General features: G+C 34.4%; 1 protein-coding gene across 2 annotated transcripts in view; it reads left to right on the forward strand.

Annotated features, from left to right (window-relative positions):
• LOC138712168 (UPAR/Ly6 domain-containing protein crok-like) overlaps positions 1-19,680 on the forward strand; it is a 69,478-nt gene extending 49,798 nt beyond the window's left edge. The window contains exons 2-4 of one of the 2 annotated variants that reach the window (XR_011335650.1): positions 7,344-7,508; positions 9,362-9,634; positions 14,985-19,680. Coding sequence is in view for 1 of the 2 variants with exons in the window: in XM_069843660.1 (XP_069699761.1) it covers positions 7,344-7,508; positions 9,362-9,573 (377 nt within the window). In the remaining variant the exon portion in view is untranslated. Of the gene's footprint in view, positions 1-7,343; positions 7,509-9,361 lie in introns of both variants that reach the window. The other variant, XM_069843660.1, reaches the window with a different exon arrangement.
• The last annotated feature ends 2,906 nt before the right edge of the window (positions 19,681-22,586 follow it).

Below are 22,586 nucleotides of genomic sequence, written 5' to 3' on the forward strand. Positions count from 1 at the left end.
TGAATTCATTCACAAACAACTTCTCTCGGCCTGGACGCCCTATTTTTGTGCGGTTTTTAGCGCCATAATATTTTGGAATCCCATTGGTCAATTTCTTCAAAGAATTGTCAAGTCTTTGATTAATTATACATGTTCTTATTTACTTTCAAGACAATCGAAGACTTATCAATTATTGTAAGTGATTTGACAATAAAACTTATAAGTAATGACAAATCTTTAAAAGTCTTGTGAAGCATTAATTTGATCGTGTACAAGCAGCTTCAGTCAATATATAAATGCTTTCACCCGATAAAGTAGTACAGGGTTTCCATAGCAACACGCATAATAGCTGGATCGTCACACTCCTAAATGCAAGGACGGTCATTAGACCACCGGATATCCCCTATTTTTCCGCCTAACCTAATTCGCTCATTGTAAAATGACGTAACGCGTTCTATTAGTACCTACTTGAAAACGCCCATTATTGGTTAACTCTATTCAGCCAACGATTCACACATCACGCAATCTCTGATTTGTATTGTAGTATGGAAAGAGCTGAAGCAGTCGTGCCAACACAACAGAATCCTGTTCTTACTTCATCAGTCTGGCTGTTCTTATTCCTTGTATAAATTATTCCTTCAAAATTTACAATTTTGTGTACTCTCCCAAATTAAACTGTCTTCGAAAAAAAAAAGCTCTCTCACCACAAGCGATAAGAGCTGACACCACTAAAAAATTGTACTGTGACTATCACACATAAACATTGATGTGTCATTTAGGAGAGCCTTATAAGTTATCATGACGCTGATTCAGGACGCAATTATAATTTCATAAACATCAGCCGCCTCTGTTTTCGTTTCCAATCATAAACATGTCTCTAGGGAGTGCATGTTGTTTCTCAATGGCTAGGGCGTTCTTTTTCTCAGTAGAAGGCAGTGATCCGCGATAATCGTCAGTCATTTGTGATGGACAACTGGAGTATGAATCTCATTGTGTACTGTAAGAAATTTGCTCGAATATCTAATCTGTTCGTTTACTATGTTTAGGCCTGTTATGATTGCTATTATCTTTCCTGTACTTACTTTCCCTTTTGTTCGTTCCCTTCCTTTCTCTTTTATGGTCTCTTTTTTTTTTTTTTTTTGTTTTCACTCAATATGTTTATTATGCTTTGTCCAATGAGGCAGTCCCGTCATTGGGAAAGCTGTTTATAAAAAAAAATGATTCAGCAGTTGACAAGATTGCATAATTTATACAGGTTAGTACTGCATATTGTTTATATTCACATAAAATCATTGAAACATAATTAAATATTTTTTTCTTTTTTGGGACATATTTTCTCGATTTTAGCACATAAAAAATAAATATTTTCCCGATTTTTAGCATCTAAAAATGCGAGCCATAGTAATGATGCCTACAGTACTGTCACGATACACTTGTCTTAGACAGGTAATGGATCTCAATTGATACTACTTTCTCTACAGAGAGGAATTCAGTCGGAGTTCTTTGTTTTGTACGGATATGCGTTTAGAATCTATCACGTGACGTATCGCATCATTCCCAGTCGTGGTCACTAAACGTAATTCTCAACATTAAAGGTCTCCAGGTTTGGGGAGGAGGAAGAGGCATTACTTTCCTACCAATCCTTGTAAAATTAAGGTGCTTAATTTGTAACAAGCACTCCATAAAACGAATTTTGTTTTAAAATGTGATTTACTGTTTCTAACGAAACCCTTCCCCTAATGCACAGAACTTTCCGCGTCTTCTTGTATACACACAAACTGGGTCGGAAAAGAATCTTGAATAGTCGCACACAATGTAGGTCGGATCTAATAGACGACTACACTTAATTGAAAAGTCTGCGAAATGTTCCTTTGCCTCCACTTGGCCTTCATGCCTCCTCGTGGAGCTCCAGCACTCCCCTCCTGCAGTTCAAATGTCTCCTACAGCAAACATTCTCAAGGCGCCGTTGAGGAAGAGTTCATTTTCTTAGGAATTTTATGAAGAATTTAATAAACCTCAATGCAGTCTGCCCCTTCCGCCAATTGTGTGTTTTGTTGATATTTCATTAGTCAGTGAATTAATGCGACTTTGCCTTCCATAAACATATTCTACTTACATAGTGGACTTCTCCGTAAATAATTAATTGCAGCTGGCGAGTAGCAAGCCATTCAAAAATAATTCCATTAACCTGAAAATAAATATTCTTAACGTGAAACGTTCATGCTCTTCACATTCGAGAAATTTGGTTACAATTTCTGTTGATAAGGTGACGTCATTAATTACAGTAGGCCCTAAATGACTGATAAAACATAAAGGGGAACCAAATTAATGTAATTAAATTCAGTTCTTTATTCCTATCATCAACACCAAACAATGCTACTGGAGCTAAATTACAGCTGTGAGCAGTATGGAATGAAGATAAATGCCAACAAGACGAAGACCATGGTCATGGGAAGAAAAGTAAAGAAGGTAAACTTGCGAATTCTAAATGAAGCAGTAGAGCAAGTGGACAGCTTCAGATACTTGGAGTGTACCATAAGCAGTGACATGAGCTGCTGCCAGGAAGTCAAAAGGAGGGTAGTAATTTCCAAGAAAGCTTTTAATAGAAAAAGAAGGATCTTCTGCAGACCTCTGGGAAAATAATTAAGGAAGAGATTAGTGAAGTGCTTTGTATGGAGTTTGGCATTGTATGGGGCAGAAATATGAACATTACGACGAAGTGAAGAAAAGCGAAGCATTTTAAATGTTGATATGGAGAATAATGGAACGTGTGAAGTGGAGAGACAGAATAAGAAATAAAGCTGTGTTGGAAAGAGTGGGTGAAGAAAGAACGATGCTGAAACTGATTAGGAAGAAGAAAAGAAATTGTTTGGGTCGCTGGTTGAGAAAAAACTGCCTACTGAAGGATGCACTGAAAAGAATGGTGAACGGGAGAATAGTTCGGAGTAGAAGAAGATATTAGAAATAGACGACATTAAGATATATGGATCATATGAGGAGGCAAAAAGGAAGGCAGAAAATAAGTAAGATTGGCATGACAATCGCAGGAAAGAAACATTAAACTTTTACCCACAAAACTAAGCTCATAGAAGCAAGTGAAATTCAGAAGCAATCTATTCAACAAATAGAGGAATCTGCATTAACCGCAAATAATTAACTGCTGCTGCTGCTGCTTCATCAATAAAAAGTGTATCTGAAAAGGCTTTAGAATCCGGAAAATTTATTAAACAAAAAACATTGCAGAACGTTTGCAAAAAAAATAATATTGTACAGTTTTATATCATTGAAGTGTCTGTGACTTTTCAATAAATGTTTTCATATTTTACTGTGTTGTATGTTGTAATTATCTGTATAATGTTACTTTATACAACTACGTTTAAACTAAGTTTCAATTTAGAATAGTTTAATCCGTGATTTAAGCTACAATTGGTTTTATCCAAGGAAGTTTAAAGTCTTGGTTTTGTTTAATCTTTGAAAATAGTTAAACCTTTAAGTAGATAAATTCAAACCCTCGTTTAATTTACTCCATTTGAGTAATAACAAAAATGTAGGTTGAGTAAAGAAGTTACACAACAAAAATATTATTTTTTCGCACACCTACATGGAAACTGCTGTTTTTTATAACACATTATTGGTTATAAAGTTCTTCTTTGCTGTACGCGTACGACAAAAACAATGGTACAATTCACTTTTCCATACGAATACCGCAAAGTTATCTGTAGTAATGTCACGAGAGGTCTGAGATTTATCTGGGAAATCTCAGATCTCGAGTGGCATTTATTAGGACTATTTCGTGAATAAAATAAAAAATTTAAATAATATATCCCTAAAATTCGATCACAAAATGTTAATAATTGTTTATTAACGGATACTTAATCTATTCAGACATTGTGAAGTTGAAATACTCGTAGATGAATATCGATTACTGCAGTAAAGAAATTCGATGTTATTATTCAGTAATGCCAATTGCGAAATACAGATTTAACAATGTTAATTACATGTACTGCACTTTTCTCTTATTATTATAACATAAATACATTTTCATTATCTGCCGAAATCATAATTTAATTTAACAGTAACAGTGGGGACAGCTTTATACCAATGCTTATGTATTCACAGCGAGACATGTTGCTACACAGTGAAGTCATCTCTGAATAGGTAGGCCTAATTAAAACACGAATTTTATTACGCCATACGGAAGGCAGTTTGATGAAAAGACCTTATTATTACTATGCAAGGTCTTTGGGTTTGATATGCGATGATGTTACATAAATTTGAACATCTGACTTTCTATTAATTGTTTCATTTCATTCCCAAAATACAAATTTTATAGGCTACTTATAGGTTATGTTACCTGTGGGAGCAGGACCAATGTCAGCTGTGTCTTATTTCGACCGTTACAATCAGTGCTACCCGAAAGCATTTTTTATAGCTCGACAAACGCATTCTCGCTGTAGTGTGTAACGGAACTAAGGCTGCATCTATACAGTTCAATATTGCAATCGCGTATGCGTGCAATCTGGGAAGAATATTGAAAGAATCAAGTTTAAAGGTACGTTCAATTAAGATGCATGAAGATTTTGTGTCTACATGGTGCGCCGTTTTGAACGTCGTCTTCACTGCGTAAATATATTAATTAATATTAAATATCAATCTTGCATTCATTGCTTTAAAGTTGAAAGAAAAGTTTAACCGATGTAGTTGCATCTTAATGTATTCATGATCATCAATTCACGGGGAAACAGTTGGCGACAATGACTAAACAAAAGAACGACCATGCGATAAATTGATAGCGATAAATCTAGCTGCAAAAATTATGGCAAAGTCTGACTGTGATTGGTTGGAATTCAAAATTTCATTACACTTCATTGGTCGAAAATGGAATGACGTCATATAAACGAAATAGTCGTAGTAATATAAACATATGACGAAACATTATGAAAACTAGGAAAAATATCACGTCACAATATCGACACATCGTCAATTATAAACACAGAAATTGTAGTCAATACCTCCTAGTGACCAGGGATGTCAAAGCGCCTGCATTGCGTGCTCATACTACAAGCAATACAAATTCAACAAGGTTCATTTTTCAGCAAGATAAAATACAGTCCCAGAAACAAAATATGGGCCACTTGAATTTTGTTCTGTACAATCATCTGTACATCCTTAAGGAAATGTTATGCGGGTTCTTGAGACCACGCAGTGCAGGCGCTTTTATATCCCTAATCTAGTCTACTAAAAATCTAACAGATAATCATTTTATTTAGCTTTACTTACAGGAACAGAAATAATATACAAACAACTTAATGACGTTAAAACTAGACCTGGTCTCCTATAAAGACAATACTATAGCTACACAACAATCATGACGTTGTAACTAGACTTAAAGCACTCTATTATACAAGTAGAACAACCCGCTATTTCTAATCCCACTGTCAAAGCGACATAATTTTAACATGAGATTGTGTACAAGGACAAAATTATATATATGCATGTTTGAGGTTGGGAGACATTAAGCTTTCATTATAGTTGCCCGTGAAATAAGTAAATACTATGGTAAAGTAAATCCATGTGTAAGAATTAAAGTTTGAAAGAATATTGAAAGTAGAAAGCAAAGTAAATCCTGTGTGCATTAATTTAAGTGAAAAATAATAAAGTAATTAATTTAAAAATACATAACATAACATAAATCTTATCATATATATCATAAATATAATTATGTTTTATTTTATCATGTTTCGGTGCTGTAAATCGTTAGTTTCGTAAGATTTGCATTCTATAAATATTTATCTACCCTCGTTACCTAAAGTTCGACCTAGGATATTGGGAATTTGTTACCGTGTCTCGTGAAGTTCTGAGTCCAACATCATACCCATGTTATGGAACAGCTTGAGAGATTTCTACGAGCGATTCCGTATGGACAACAGCATTGGGACGGCTGCAGGGTGGCGGCAATTGCTTCTGAAAGCCTCACAGCTTTCTATCGAGTTAGCCGTGATTAATAAATTGAGTGTAATCTAATGACATAAACCCGGTCGTCACAGCATGCAAATGTTAGACCGTCTGTGCATGGGTAATACGTACGTCTCATCATAAATGATGCATGTTACACATCATCACAATCCATGAACTCTAGTGGCTTGGTCCAGCTTCTTTTTGCCTGTCATCTCTCTTAGGCTCTGGACTGCATTAAAGGGGGTGACGAGTGAAATTTCTATTAAATTTTGAAGGTAGAGACCATATTTTGAACACTTCACCATCTCGCTATAAAGAAATATTTTTGTTTTTAAGAAAATATTTTAGGTTTTAAGGGCATATTTCTGTTTTTAAGATAATATTTTTTGTTCTTAAGGGAATATGTTTTGTTCTTAAAGGAATATCTTTGTTTTTAAGGATTTTTTTTGTTTTTAAGGGAATATTTCTGTTTTTAAGATATTATTTTTGTTCTTAAGGGAATACGTTTTATTCTTAAAGGATTATGTTTTGTTCTTAAGGGAATATTTTTGTTTTTAAGGATTTTTTTAGTTTTTAAGGGAATAATTCTGTTTTTAAGATAATAATTTTTTGTTCTTAAGGGAATATGTTTTGTTCTAAAGGGAATATTTTTGTTTTTAAGGATTTGTTTTGTTTTTAAGGGAATATTTCTGTTTTTAAGATATTATTTTTGTTCTTAAGGGAATACATTTTATTCTTAAGGGAATATGTTTTGTTCTTAAGGGAATATTTTTGTTTTTAAGAGTTTTTAAGGGAATATTTCTGTTTTTAAGATATTATTTTTGTTCTTAAGGGACTACTTTTATTCTTAAGGGAATATGTTTTGTTCTTAAGGGAATATTTTTATTTTTAAGAATTTTTTTTTTAGTTTTAATGGAATATTTCTTTTTTTAAGAGAATATTTTTCTCCGTCGTTAAACAGAATATTTTTATTTTAAAGGGAATATTTGTTTTTAAGGGATTATTTTTGTTTCTTAAGTTAATACTTTTGCTTGTTTTTAAATAATGCTTTTATTTTAAAGAATATTTTTGTTTATAACAAAATATGTTTTTCTCTTTTCTAAAGAGAAAACATATTTGTACTTTTAAGAGAATATTTTTTGTTTTTAACAGAATATCTTTGTTTTTTTAAGAGATTATTTTTCTTTTAAGGAAATAGTTTTGTATTTAAGAGAATGTTTAGATGAATATTTGACATAACATAAAATTATGAACTGTAATCATCATTATTGTTATTTTTATTTTATTCTTACTATTATTGTTTTCGTTATTTTGATCACGTATTATCGCTCAATTTCTTTTTAGTGCGTATAAATGGGATCCAGAGAAGTGGAAGTCATTTGAACTTAATTTGTTCTGTGTTGCAGGTTGGGCAATCAAGTGCTACGAATGCAACAGCCACAATGATTCGCGCTGCAGCCAGGACCCCTTGTCCGATTCACTCAAGAAGGACTGCTCGGAACATTCCAACGGACTCATGTACACCATGTGCCGCAAGATCGTTCAGAACATAGACTTCGAAGTAAACGGAAGTAGGTGGCTCTGTTGTCATACAAACATCGATATGATTAAGCGTGAACTATTCAGAATTGAACTGCGGAAAAATGCATAATTCATTATGCTCTGAAAAATATGGTAACTGAAGGAAAATCGAAGTGTTAGAAGTTAACGAAACAACTTCTAATTTAATTAATTGATCGAGTGGTCGATGTTTTTCTCACAGGAAATCATTTATACGTACCGTTCGAGAAAACGAAAGTGGCCGTTTTTCTAATACCTTAGTGTGAATCGAATACTTGCGCGGTTATTCGGCAGAGCAAAGCTACAGAGACACAAAATACTTTCCTACTCTACCTCCTTGAGTTCTTTCTCCATTTCTTTATGTCACTATTTCTTTCTTCATTTTTTCTCCCTTTCTTCATTTTTCTTATTCCTCTTTTCTTTTTCGAGTCTCCTTTCTTTTTCCATTTCTTGATTTCTCTAATTTTTCTTTTCTAGTTTTTATTTCTCCTTTCTTGGTTCATTTCTTGTTGTTTCTTTCTTCTTTTCTAGATTTCTTGACTCCTCTATTTCTTCTTTTCTCTTTTCTTTTCTTTCTGCATTTCTCTATTTCTTCTTTTTCTTTATATTGTTTCCTATTCTTCTCCATTTCTTGATGTTTTCTTTTGTCTTTCCATTTTCCTCTCTTCTCTCCATTTCTTGATTTTTTTCTTTTGTCTTTCCATTTTCCTCTCTTTTCTCCATTTCTTGCTTTCTCTGTTTCCTATTTTCTTTTTCGGTGCTTCCTTTCTACATTTCTTAATTGCATTAGTTCTTCTTTTCTCGTTTCTTCTTTCTTTTCCCATTTCTTGACTTCTCTATTATAATATGAAAGAGAAACAAGAATGAATGGCTAGAAAATGACATTTGACTACTATTATACGTATTGGAGAAATGTAATGCAGATGGAAGAAAAATAAAAAGAAATATATATTAACTAATGGCAGACGAATTATTCATATGTGGAGGGCAATAGAAGTTCGCTAAATGATGTTTCATTTCAATAAATAATGGATTACAAACTGGAACTGATTTGTCTTTCAGATTTTTAATTTCAGTCTCCATTATGATGATATCGTTGAGGTTAGGGATCATTTTAAAAATATGATTTATTACAAAATGATATAAATTTAGTTAGGAGGTCAACAACAGACCGAAACATGTTAACCAGGTACGATAGAATTTAACACAAGAAAGACATATAATACATATTCCGGAATGATATAGTGTTAAAAGTTGTGTAATCAAGATGTATAAATTTTAGGCTTAATGATATAAATTACATAGGTTGTAAAATCCCTTTCCAAAATGATATAAATAATAATTGTATAAATTGTATCAGTTTAGATTATAAGACATGTAAAATTTTTAACAAATAAACTCCCATATCAAACTGCAAGAAACAACTAAAAAAGAAGGAAAAACAATGAACAAACATCAAAACAAGGTGTGAACTTCAGAAATTGTCCTGAGGTAAACAAACATATAAGCACAGTCTCGTATATATAGGCCTAGTCACGAAGCTTGAGTTGTTGAGGATACTAGGAACAACAGACTGTGCCGGTACTATTTCGCATTGTCTGTGATGTGGCGATAGTAGCGATCCTAGTGGTTAGCAACTATCTATGGATGCATATTTTCTACGTATTGAGCTTCGTGACTGTGATATAAGTATGTAGATAGAGACAATTGTTTCCTTTATGGTAATTCAGCTGTTGACCAGGCGGGACCAAGCGTGACCTAGTGTGTCCACACATTTTCGGTAATCGCGATTAGCGACTGTAGTCTGTCACCAGTACTACATTCTAGTGTTTATAAACGATTAACAAACGTCTGCTTCCCACAGATCCACCCGATCTGCGTGTGATCCGTAGCTGTGGATGGGATGACTCCAACTACAAAGGCCGTTGTTACCAAAGGTCTGGATTCGGGGGTCGCCAGGAAGTGTGTTCCTGTCTAGATGACTTCTGCAACGGTTCAGTGGCTGTGTCGACCTCTGTAGCATTGTTCACATGCACAGGACTATTACTGGCGTTGAGTCGACTGCTGCTCTTCTGAGCCCTTCCTTTCCGCCTCGATACGCTCCCGTCCATCCCCCATGTAACACACAAGAGTAAAGGTGAGACTTAACCAATTTTTATACTGGTGGATGTGAACGATGGCGATCTAATTTATAACTACTATTGATGACAAAGGAGGAATTGTTACTGTTGGAAGATATTTATAAAATACTAAATGATTCTTCAGGTGTTAAGACACTTTTGAGAGATTATGAGGAATAGGACAACAGGAATGACATTAAAATTTACCGGCTTGCATATAATCTTGTAAATAATGAAATCTACCTTATACACAGTTAGGGGTATACTTGCAAATGTTTGTAATTCAGTGTAATATAATATACTGAAGCATTTTATGCAAAAAAAAATATTCATCTTCGAAGTTATTCTTATGACATGAAAAAATGTCAGATTTTTTGATTAGATAATATTTTCAGCCGATTTGTTTTTCCTACGAACACAAGGCTAGTTACATAGATGTCCAGGCTTACCATGAAGATCTTACTAATGTAACAGATAACCAAACAATTTAACGTGTATCCAAACAGAAATAGATTTATGCAAATCTAGTTTTTCAGGTAAAGCACCCTGTAAAGCAGATTTGAATAATTTCAAGGGAAAATTGTTCCGAGGTCGGGTATCGATTCCGGGACCTCTGGTTGAACGTACCAGCGCTCTACCAACTGAGCTACCCAGGAACTCCACCCGACACCGTCTCAATTTTATCCCTTTATAATCACACAACTCGCTTGGGCTGATGAGACGCCAGAAATTATTCAGAAACAGGTTTTGTGATACACTTTTACATTAAAACATGGGATTGAATTCATTATTTATCTTTCACTGTAAGACGTTCGAATTTCGAACACAGTTACATTTTTATTCCCGTAAGGATAGTATACTGCTATACCAAAAGAAAAATATTGAACATAACGTTATCCAAATCATCAATATGCTTTTAAAATACTTTATAAAATATGTGGTATTCATTTCCAAACTATCTAAAATATTAAAAAAAAAAACAATTAAAATTTGTTATTGAAAGGAAAGGAGCACACGAAAATAGATTTACCTCACAATTATTAACAGGAAGTATTATTCTTTAACTGATGTACAAATTATTAGAAAATTTGTATTACATTACGAAAGAAGTCAGCATCATGTTACGATCCGCAACCCTCTATGTGAGGATGAAGAGATCCTGTATCACTGAGTCTTTGGTTCACAGCAATGAATAGGCCTATTCGTATACTTTGAATCTCACGATTAATCTTTGACTGTAAAGCTTCCTCGCCACGTTTGCAGAGATCGAAAGACGTGCGTGTAGTCTAAACTAACAGGCGTTTTATAGTACGATTATTCATAAACCATCAGACTGTAAAATACGTGACACATGAATGGAAAAGCTATTAGAGCTAGGGAAAAAATAAAGAGAGCGTTATTTTACATGCATTTTTCCTAAATAAATATCAAAATATTTGCACGTATATCACTAACATTCTGTATAATGATTGCATGTGTGTAAAATATGCTGAGTTAACTTGTACACAGAAGTTCCAGAAGTGATGAAAGGTACAGCATGTACAGCTGACGTTTATAAAAATTCATGAGCTTTTTTTGTCGTTATGAGAGATTACATGTACAGAACAGTTGAATTGTTGGCGCATTCCTGTCATAATTATATTACAACAAAGATTAAGGGCAGTTTTCTATAGTTGTATATGATAATATGCGTACACGAAAAATTCTACTACTATTTTAATAAAGGTTTGCTATTTAAATTTCATTTTTTTTTATAAAATAACGTGATTTAATAATTAAGTCTGTTTACCTGATGTACAACAATCTAACTTGAACAAAATAATATGTGATAATCGTCACTCTTTGGTTTAGTAACTTAGGTGATGGTACATTACAGTCTATTATATACAGTCACGAAGCTCAATATGTAGGGAATATGCATCCATAGATAGTTGCTTATCACTAGGATCGCTACTATCGCCTCATTACAGACAATGGGAAATAGTACCGGCACAGTCTATTGTTCCTAGTACCCTCAACAACTCAAGTTTCGTGACTGTATATACTAGACTGCGGTACATCTATGCGTCATATTGTTTGGGAGTGTAACACATTATTTCGTTTGAAATATAATCAATAGACATTAAATTTTGTTCAAAAACCAAATACGATGATAGATAAGTGTGATCGTTTTTGTATTTAGTGACGTTAAAGTGAAAGAAAATATAAATAAATGACTTACGTCACATCAGAGATTGTACCTTTGTTTTAATCGTGGCATACGTAATGAAATAACGTGAACCACAGTATTAATACAAATCATATAAATAAACAATGCTAAAGACCGTGACATTAACCAACTCTGGACTTTCAAAATATTTGACTACTTACAACGTAAAGAAGGAACTCAGTTATGGAAATATAAATAACATTTAAGGCTGGTTCACAATAAACTGGGAACGGAAACGAGAACGAGAACGGAAATAATATTAAAATGTATCTAAATGTGAGCATTCATAATAGTCAATTATTGTGAATGCTTACATTTAAATACATTTATTTTAACAATATTTCAGTTATCGTTATCGTTTCCGTTCCCGGTGTATTGTGAACCAGCCTTAACTAGTAGAGTTCCCCCAGTTAGGAACTCTTTCACTCCATTCAAGCTACTTCATGGCGCCAGTCGTCATAAAATAATTATAACTCTGTTGTTTTTTCCGTAATTAATTACTAAGTATGGAAGCATTAATCTTGGAAGATATTCTTAACAATAAAAATAACGTATTGAGAAACACAGAAAAACAAACAATCATCATTGTTTCTATTTTCACTACATTATAACTTCCCCTGTTTAATTTTGAATGGGAGCTTCTGACATTCCTTTCTGTATATCCGTGAAGTTATCACGGAGCGAGTTTAATTCTCAAGGCATAGATAAACTATGTAGGCCATGTCTGTTGTTGATATTGAGTATTTTTTGTCAATAAATGAATGCAGCCGTGTGTTAAGAATAATAAATAAATATCATCCAAGTTATTATTACAACCAATTATTTTTTAGTATACCTTAAGGACGAAATGAATGTTACACAGAGCATCACAAATGTATTCTTGAAACTTACTTCCGCACAGGAGTTTTAGTTGGAGAGCAGTATGGTTATGATGTAGATAACTGCATTAATGAATTTCTGGCCAGTTGGTCACTGTTCCAGTAACTTTCTCGACGAAACGTTATCAGTATTGTTAACAAGCAAATTCAATATATTCTTCTTACATAACAAAGTAATACAGGTTTTCAGAAATTGGCACAATTTTAAAAATATTAAAATATGACGTGGACATAATTTAAAAAAATTAAAATATTAAATGCGAAACTCAGACATTCTAAGTACCACAAATCAGTAAATCAGTAAAATCGTCTGTCTTTGGTTAGGCTCGGAAAACAAACCTATGATGTCGTGAACGCAAAAAGAAATGCTGGAAGCTTCCATTCAAAATTGAACACGGGGTGTACACTGAGCAGGGATCCACATTCAGGTTGATCAAAAGTATACAAATAATTTTATATGTTTAGAATACCAAATGAAAATGACAGAAATTTTGGAGTAAAAGTTGATACAAAACCTGGTATTTTGAAGATAGCAAAAAGGAGAGACAGACGATTCGTTATCACACTACATTCGTCGATATCATTCACAATTAAAGCTGCATTTGTGAAACATGTTTGTGGCCGACTTGACACCAGTCGATTTTTTCTTTTGGAGTGCTATGAGGAACGCAACTTACGATACACAAATTGTGGATGAAGAAACCTTAGTGCAGCACATTATGTAGCATAAATGATGCAGTCCACTCCTGGCATCTCTCGGAGAATGCGTCATTCCCAATTGCACATCTGTTTTGCTTGTCATAATGTCAGTGCAGCTAATTCTAAAATTTTTAAAATTATGTTGTGTATTAAACACATACATTTATAAAATAATTATTTTTTCCACCATTTAACTAACCACAACACATTTCGCAGATTTATTGTAGCTTTAAAGATGATTCATGTTGATACACGTAGAAATAACGAGGCACCTTTAACCCTTTGTTCCTATTTCAGAAATATTTAGCTTGGTATCTCTTTTTACTAGTAAATTTTGCGTAATCTTCTTTCGCATCTATATATTATTTATTATACGGTACAATTAATACTAGAGAATAATATTTTTGTTCTATATGTTTTTTATTTTCATTCAGTTTTTATATGATAATTAAGATTGTTTTAATCAGATTCCTACAAAATATTGTTGCAGAATTCACATTTTTAAAAGAGAAGTTTATCTAAAAGTTATTAAATGGACTGGAATGTTGTCAACTCTACAATAAAAAAGAATAATATAGATCATTACTAAAACGACTATGAAATGAAACCAGCTTCCTGTATTATGAAAATTTTAAAGAAATTAACAAGTCTACGAAATAAAAACAACAATTTGAATTATTGCATATCAGACTCTGAGATTTAACAAATTTACTTCCAGAAATAAGTTCTGCCCCGAGTCATTTCCACGCAAGCTCAGATTAATCGTCCTTCACTTGAATGGATTCGAAATTCAAGCTTGGGAATATAAGTATTTCAGATTAATTGATACTTCTTTAGTAACAAGAATTGTTGTCCACCGCTGTGGAGTAACGGTTAGCCTTCAGATGTGACACGATCGGGCCCGGGTTCAAATCCTGGTCCAGACAAGTCACCTGGTTGGTATTTTTTTCTGAGATATTTCCTCAACCACTCGAAGCAGAATTGCTGAGTAACTTTCGGCGTTGGACCTCGGACTCATTTCGCCTCCATTAGTATCATTCCATTAATCATCTTAATAGTTACAGGTCAACCAGGAGGACATGGCGGACGTGGTTCTAGGATCTGCCTGTAGGCGGCATCTGTCTGCGGGAGCTGCACATATCCAGCGAAGACGCAGGGGCTTTAAAGCAGACTGTTCGTGACCGAGATAGTGTAGCTCCTCAGGACAGACGGCGCCTTGGCGAGTCGTGACCAGTGAGCTCTATAGTAAACTAGAGACACCACCGCAATGCTCTTTCCTGTCTGAAAGCGTGACTGTAGACGCCATATTGGAGAGGGTATTGCTCTCTCTCTTTCTAACTAATGTGTTTCAATCAGTCTTTCGTGAGGTTCATGTTGCACATGCGCAGTAAGCAATAAAAATACCGTTATTGTGTACGATAGCATTCACTGCAAGAGAGACAAGGACAACACTATGTTAGAAAGAGAGAGCAATACGCTTAGGCGCTCAGCATTCGCGTCACGCTTTTAAAGCATTGAGTTGTGCCTCCAGTTTAGTATAGAGCTCACTGGTCGTGACTACGACATGTTCTTCTGCTTAAGGATGCATCAGATTCAAGCACATGAATTGCGAACAGATGCCATCGATCTGAGGAGGCCGCACAACAACATCACAGGCAGGCGTAGGATAAGGTCTCCAGTCAGAACTGAATGCTGTGGCTGAATCGATGTGATGACACCATGCAGTGAATCATGCGCTTGAAGAGCGATCCTAAATGGACTTCAACAATTATTCCAACATAAGGAGGTTGCACAATAAGCCTAAGGCTGCGGTGCTTGTCTGCGGGCCTTCCTCCGGGAAGAAAAAAAAACAAGTTGTTAAACTCCTAAAACAAGAAATAAACTATATTTTCAAGTTTTTTTATTACAGATGTTAAATGACCATTTAATACTTTAATACGATACTTCAATTTTATACGTATGGTTATTCAGTAAACAAAAAGCTGTAAGTTTCAATGAAAAAAAAAATTATAATTTCCAATATCCCCTTTCCTTTACAAAGAGTATTTTAAAAAGGTTATCTATCTATTCCCAAAGTTTATAGGTCTAACTCAGTGGTCGTCAGCACTCGCTGAAATGTGCAATGGGTACGCGGTGCCGTCCCGTGCGCACTGTCGTGCAACAGGGAGAGAGAGAGAGCATACCCGCTAGCAGCTACGAGAGCACTATAGTGCACTGCGTTTTCCGCGGGTAAGAGAGGCTAGCCCCAGTGTGCTCTGTGCTGACGACCCCTGGTATAACTTATAAACATGCTGTATAATTAAATTATTACTAATCACTAATTCGTTCTAGGTGTTTCTAATGGCGAAATCTTGTCTCTTACTCAGAACTGCTTACTTTCAGTTTATCTATTAATATTTTATGATAATTTTTTGTGTGATAAACAGTTTTCATTAGTACGACATCAGAATCGTGCACCTTCTATATCCTCAAAATAGCACAACTCAATGTTCTGCTCGTAGAAATGTCATCTAACAGATAGAATCATCCTAACTTCTTGTATAAATGCAATCTGGTAAGTTGAAGATCATGTACCAATACGTTTATGAAGATTAAGTCCAGAACGTGTTTTAAGAAAATCACACTGAATATGATACAAGTGCTTAAAATTAATATTTTGCCACATATATGTGGTTAATATTACAGAGATATTAATGACAATAGCTAAATATACCTACATTAACTCTTTATGTGCCAGGACCAACTAGTCAGCTGTGGAATTTCGACACAGTTGACTTTGAGGAAAAGAAATATAAATCGTAAAATGCAAAAATTAAATCTATCTATATAATATTGTCCTAGTGTCGATATAAGAAACCCTGGCATGCAAAGGGTTAATAAGTCATATCAGTGACTGGCGTATACTGTAATGAATGATGTTAATGAGATGTATAAATCTGTTAAATTTGAAACATAAAAAGAGATACGAATGGTTTCAGTTTTAAAACAAATATTAGAAATATGCTTAATGTAGATCTGTTTGTTATGCATTTCATCATCTGTGGATGCCATGGTTATTACATGTATATACTAAATATCTTGCTTTAGTAACCAGGATCAGTGTGAGAGCTTGGCATCCAGTGTTTTGAGATAGACAAGAAAATACAGCTGCACAAAACTTTCTTGAAATCCAAATTGCAAATCCAACCACACTGCTTCGATGTCTTTACCGGTAATAAAAATATTAGAAGAGTAAAATAGTGTGTTATCCTAGAATAGGGGAGTGGCGCGGACTTACCATAGTAGTTGCTGATCTTGAAATAAATTGCAATAGGCCTACATCTTTTGACTAAATACACTAAAAAATGTCTTGACAGAACAGTGTTCTCAAAATTATTTTAAAAGCTGCGAAGGTTAAAATACATATAATTTGGAAGTTTAACTACAGGGTGTCCGGGAAAATCTAGTGGAAAAGAAGAAATCATATTTCAGAAATTACTACATTAGTTTTATTGATGTTCACACTTTTTGAAAGAGAAATTCAAAACGTTTCATTTATATCCTAGTGCATCTCGATATGACTGCCATGTGTGACGCGACTATATCCAGACGAAACTCAATCTTCTTCCACACGAGCGACAGCATTTCTGGTCACCACTGTTATCACTTCTACGATTCAGCAGACATAAATCTGCCAAACCTGCCACAGAGTGTGATGCATTCGATCCTTGATAAATCCACACAAAAAGACATCTATTGGGGACAAGTCCGGCGACTTTGGTGGCCATGGTATACGTCCGCCTCGGCCGATACAGGAGTTAGGAAACCTTTCGTTAAGAAGGCGTTGTCCCTTTTTTCCCCACTTTCACATACAACACTAATCTGTCTCCCGCATATCAGCCAGCCACAAAACGCACTGGGTCTTCTCCTGTAGAGTCCACATCCCCAGATGAAGGTCAAATTGCAATGAAGCAAGATTCATAGCAGAAATTTCGACAATAGCGACTCAAGGGTATGCTCATGAGCATAGCTCGCTGCGAGTGCAAGAAAACGTTTTGAATTTCTCTTTCTAAACGTGTAAACATCGAGATAATGCAATAGTTTATCTTAGATGATTTTTGTCTTCTGGGTTTTCCCGGACACAGTATATTGTACAGGAGCTAACATTCGGACATAAAGTAGAAAACTTGTGTAGAATTCCAGTTCTGAAATGGTGGCTTCCAGTCAGAAACCTATTTTCGTTTTTTGGAGCGATCCTTTTTGGGTTAGAAAAGAGGTGTATGGATTAGTATGAAGGTGGTTATTGTGCTGTAAAATTGTCTCTTGGATTTTGTTACTACCTGACCGCAATATATCAGTTGGTTAGCTTTTTAGTATTATTATACTAATATGATTTTACAATTCTCAATTATTGCTCTTTTATTATTTACTTAATTTCATTACAAAATAAATTTTGCTATTTGAAACTGCAAGTTAGGTTTAGGGAAGTAGTCGGCCTAGATGGCGCAGTTGGTATAGCCTTGGCCTTCTGTGCCCGAGGTTGCGGGTTCGATCCCGGCCCAGGTCGATGGCATTTAAGTGTGTTTAAATACGACAGGCTCATGTTAGTAGATTTACTGGCATGTAAAAGAACTCCTGCGGGACAAAATTCCTGCACACCAGCGACGCTGATATAACCTCGGTAGTTGCGAGCGTCGTTAAATAAACCATAATTTATTTTAATTAAAGCAATTAATGAAAAGAACTCTGGTGAGTACAGCTCTGCTTGATTTATCAAATTCACTATATTTATTGATGCTACCGTTTGCGCTGTCGACAGGGATTGGTGCCTTCGAGAATGTTTATCAAATTTCCACTGTCTTATCGAGATCAGATTTTTACGTATTATGTTTCATGGCTCGATGCGTTATCTTCCTGTTAGCTATCGATGACACAGATCAAGTACACGCCACACCCCTATTACAGTAGCTAAAGTCCTCACAAGGCTAAAATCCTCACAAGTCTGACGTGGAGACTATGCTGTAAAACCATTTTATTCTTCCATAATGGGTCCAACGAAAGACTTTCATAATAGGAATCATAAATTGGTTGATAATTATAGATAATATATAAACTGTAAATTCAAACTTTGTTGTCTGTGTAAATTTTTGTTGTAGATTATAGGAGTTTAGCAGAAATCTTAGAGTAGTTTGAATAATAGAGTGTGATATTAATTTAAGAAGAAGAGTTTGATGTATAGTTATATATAAAAGAAAATAGAAAGATGTTCTTTTTAATTTGTTATATCAAAGAGATGAATTTATCGATATGTTACTAAAACATGTGTGTTGATGTTAAAGTTACACCTATAGAAATTATGTCATAACTTTTAATACATAAGTATATAAATAGATAAACAAATGTTAATACAGTTCGATTGCTGCTATGATACTTGATCTGTAGATGTAGTGATTGAAAATAGTTCCTGGAAGCTACGAGAAAATGGTACTATTGCACCTGCAAATATGTTTCAAGAATCAGTACGTCTCTTTATTAGTTCTGATGTGATTGCTTCATATAATGCTTTTCGAATAGGCCGTCAAGAAAAATTGGACGAAATTACCTCACCTGTTTCAAAATTTTGTTTCCCTGTGTGCAATTAGGTGTACGTGTGAAAACGTGTGCTAAAATTTCATTTTTTAACTGCGAAAGAAAATGGAGAACATGTAGTTTGTGTTACAAAAACCTTTACAGTAAATAATTGTTGTCAGTGATATTTCCTCTATTTGTGCAAAGACATTATGAGCTCTGATTTCTAAGAAGACATGGAGAGTTACGAAGTACTCAATGTAAAAACTAAAAGAAGAGTATCAAAGAAACATACACGTGCATCAAGAAGTATCCCTACACATGCGTGATTAAAACGTGTTCGTTGTTAATCCGAAAGGAAGGTTAGAAATGTCAAGAACACTTTATAAGCACTACTACCATCTACTTCACACCATTCTCGCAATTTTTGACACAAGCTCTTTCAGTAATAGTACAGTAAAATTGAGTCTATGGATCTTTTTTAGAATTTTGTTAATAATTTCTAATTATTTATGATTCAAATCATTTGTAGGTAAGAGTGAATATAATATCTGTTGTCAGTTGATGTGATTTAAGTGATGGATTATTCTCTTTTATAACAAATTTATGCGAATTATAAACTAAAAGCAGCCAAATAGGCAAGGTTTTGTGTTATGTTACCACATTCTCTATGAAATGTAAATCTTTGTTAAATATTAATTTTGATGATATTATAAGAAAGTGTTTCATATTTTTGTAATTTCACCAAAAACAACTCATTCCTTGCTCCCATTTTCCTGAGTATGTTATAGTCAGTGAATAGTACATGATATAGGCCCATGTACACTGACGTTCAAAGTTATCCAACCTACGATTTTATGATCGTGTAAAGGCTGGTTCACAATAAACCGGGAACGAAAACGACAACTAGAACGAAAACGGAAATATTGTTAAAATAAATGTATTTAAATGTGAGCATTCACAGTAGTTAATTGTGAATGCTCACATATAAACACATTTATTTTAACAATATTTCCATTCTCGTTCTCATTGTTCCCGTTCCCGGTTTATTGTGAACCAGCCTTAAGCGAACTTTCCAACCACGGGATAAGTCAGAACCAAACATAAAAAATTGACAAACTTTGAAAGTTCCCCTAGTTCTCAATAGGTGGCACCATTATTGAGACAGTTAAAAAAAGTGTCAGAGAAAATGATTATGTAGATTAAGCATTAATTATTATCACAATTGACAATATCGGCGGTTTCCAGCTAAACCCAGTGTTGTTTTACAATGAGTTGAGGGGGGTGAAAAATTGAATTCCATAATGCGGGAATATTTATCTGCAATTGGCAACAGTGACTATTATCTTCGCCATCTATTCATAGAAGTAATAACTAAAGAATCCACATTTACATCAAATTATCGATCGTTATCGATTAGTCGGATCAGATATCTTTGAATGTCAGTGTACACGGGTAGATGGATCTTCAATATTAGAAGAAGGAATACCAAGCACAGATTATTACTGCCACAATTTATAGTGATTATATTTCACCAATACACTAGAGGTGAAGAAGGGAACAAGATCTGCAGTCTCTTAAGGGGAGTTTGTTGTTATCGCATGCAAAATAATAGTAAAAATAGCCTATCTTCAAGTAGTCATAAATATAATAGTATTTATCAGAGTTCTATAGTGATGTGTGTATGTTCCGGGGACTGCAATTATGCATTGTAGGCGATGGAGTGCATTTCCAGCATCCCCTGAATGGAAACCAGTTAATAAATAAGGTAAGTCTGCTTTTTCTTGCCATGGTTACGGGACCGATTTAACTGGGGAAAACGCTCGTTTCGGCAGAGACAGAGCGCGTTATACACTGTATGTACAGGGACATCATTTTATTTTTACTAACATTTCTAATATTAACCTGGCTATACCTTTGGATCAACGATTAAAAACAGGACACACCATTTGCTACCCCCTTCCACGACTGGAGTTCGATGATACTGGTGTAATATACAAACAAATCACTTTACTAGGTATAGGAGGAAAGAAAAGCAGTTCATCCATTTATGTAAACTAGGAAATATCGCGATTTTGAGTTTGATCATTTTCATTAGGTTTTTCTTTAATCAAAATACAGTACAGTATTAACAATGAGTGTTTTTACTCACTAACTCAGCTTTCCATGCGGACGTATACATCATGCAGTGTATATTATACTGTCTGAAGCACATTAGCATACACTATAGAGAATGAAGTTAAATTGAAAAATAATCATAATATGGATATTTAAACACATTTTTGAAATTGGTGGCCGTTCATTTCGATACAGGCTTCAGTTCTAATGTGCATATTATCACACTATAGACTATTGAACGTAATTCCAATTGCCAGGTTCATACTTCGTATCAGTAACTCATATCGAAATAATTCTGTACCTTCTCTATAAAAGAGACCTTACGCACTGTAAATTCAATCTTCACTTCTGCTCGATCCGAAAAGATAAAATTTCTCAGGCATGCTATCTACTATCCATCCAAGTGGTTACGTCGCAGCGTCATAGAAAGGGAGGAAATCACGTGACAGTTAATTACTTAACTAGGCCCTTTTATTTAAGTTATTTTAAACAATTGTATGGGTAGAATATTACATAGAGGTCCAATTCCTAACAGAAATAAATGTTCTCAGAAAAGAGCTAAGACAGCCCAGCCACTAGCATTTACAGAGAGGCGAATAGAAGCAGGTGGGGGAAACCGGGATGCGACGTAGGCAAATGGAAAATGATGCAATATTGAAAGCTCTTTCGTCACTGGAAAACGCGAACATATTTTTGGAACGTACTGTTTACTATAACCGTAAGGCTACTATGACTGGATCTGTGTGGAGGACGGTTGAACTTCATTAGTAGAAGGGGTGGGAGTGAAGTACATTAAAAAACTCAGGTACAATAAAAATTGAAGTAAAAATAAAATGATGTCCCTGTATAAGTTTCATGTATTATTCGTCAAAATCTTGTTATTGAATTTGTTATTTTGATACAGTAATTGTGGCGATTATACCGAGGTATGTGTACATACCTTGTTATTGCAGAGTGCCACTCAATTATTCCAAGATTTATTCCGCGATCGTACAACTGGACCTTAGGCATACAACACGGAAGAATTAGTCGATAAATTTATTTAAAAAATACACAGAAGTAGACTGACTAGGAGGAGAGAGGGTCACCTAGTTGTTCCACATTCCTTAGCTGGTACACTTCAGATACTATTGCAGAAGAGAATTCAATAGAATGTTCTTGATAGACTTTATTACTTAGCCAGAAAATGTCCACTAATTAATAAACACGAAATACGTACAGATACTAATCGTACGAGGCCTAGGCCCTATTTCATAAAACTTGAAAATTGTAAATTTGTCATTCTGTCAAGTAACAAATGACGACTCTACAAATTGTCAAATTTCTGATTCATAAAATATTCTGCGTGTCAGGAAAACCGTGACAATTTGTCCGATTCCTGTTTCTTAAAAGTTTTACCATGACTGGCAAAATTTTACAATTTGTCAAGACTTTTCTGACATATTTCATTTTATGAAAGAGAAAAGTAGACTAATCAATTCATATGTTGACAATTCTACATATTTGTATAATAATATT

This window comes from Periplaneta americana, chromosome 13, assembly GCF_040183065.1.
Source record: "Periplaneta americana isolate PAMFEO1 chromosome 13, P.americana_PAMFEO1_priV1, whole genome shotgun sequence".
NCBI classification, from domain to species: domain Eukaryota; kingdom Metazoa; phylum Arthropoda; class Insecta; order Blattodea; family Blattidae; genus Periplaneta; species Periplaneta americana.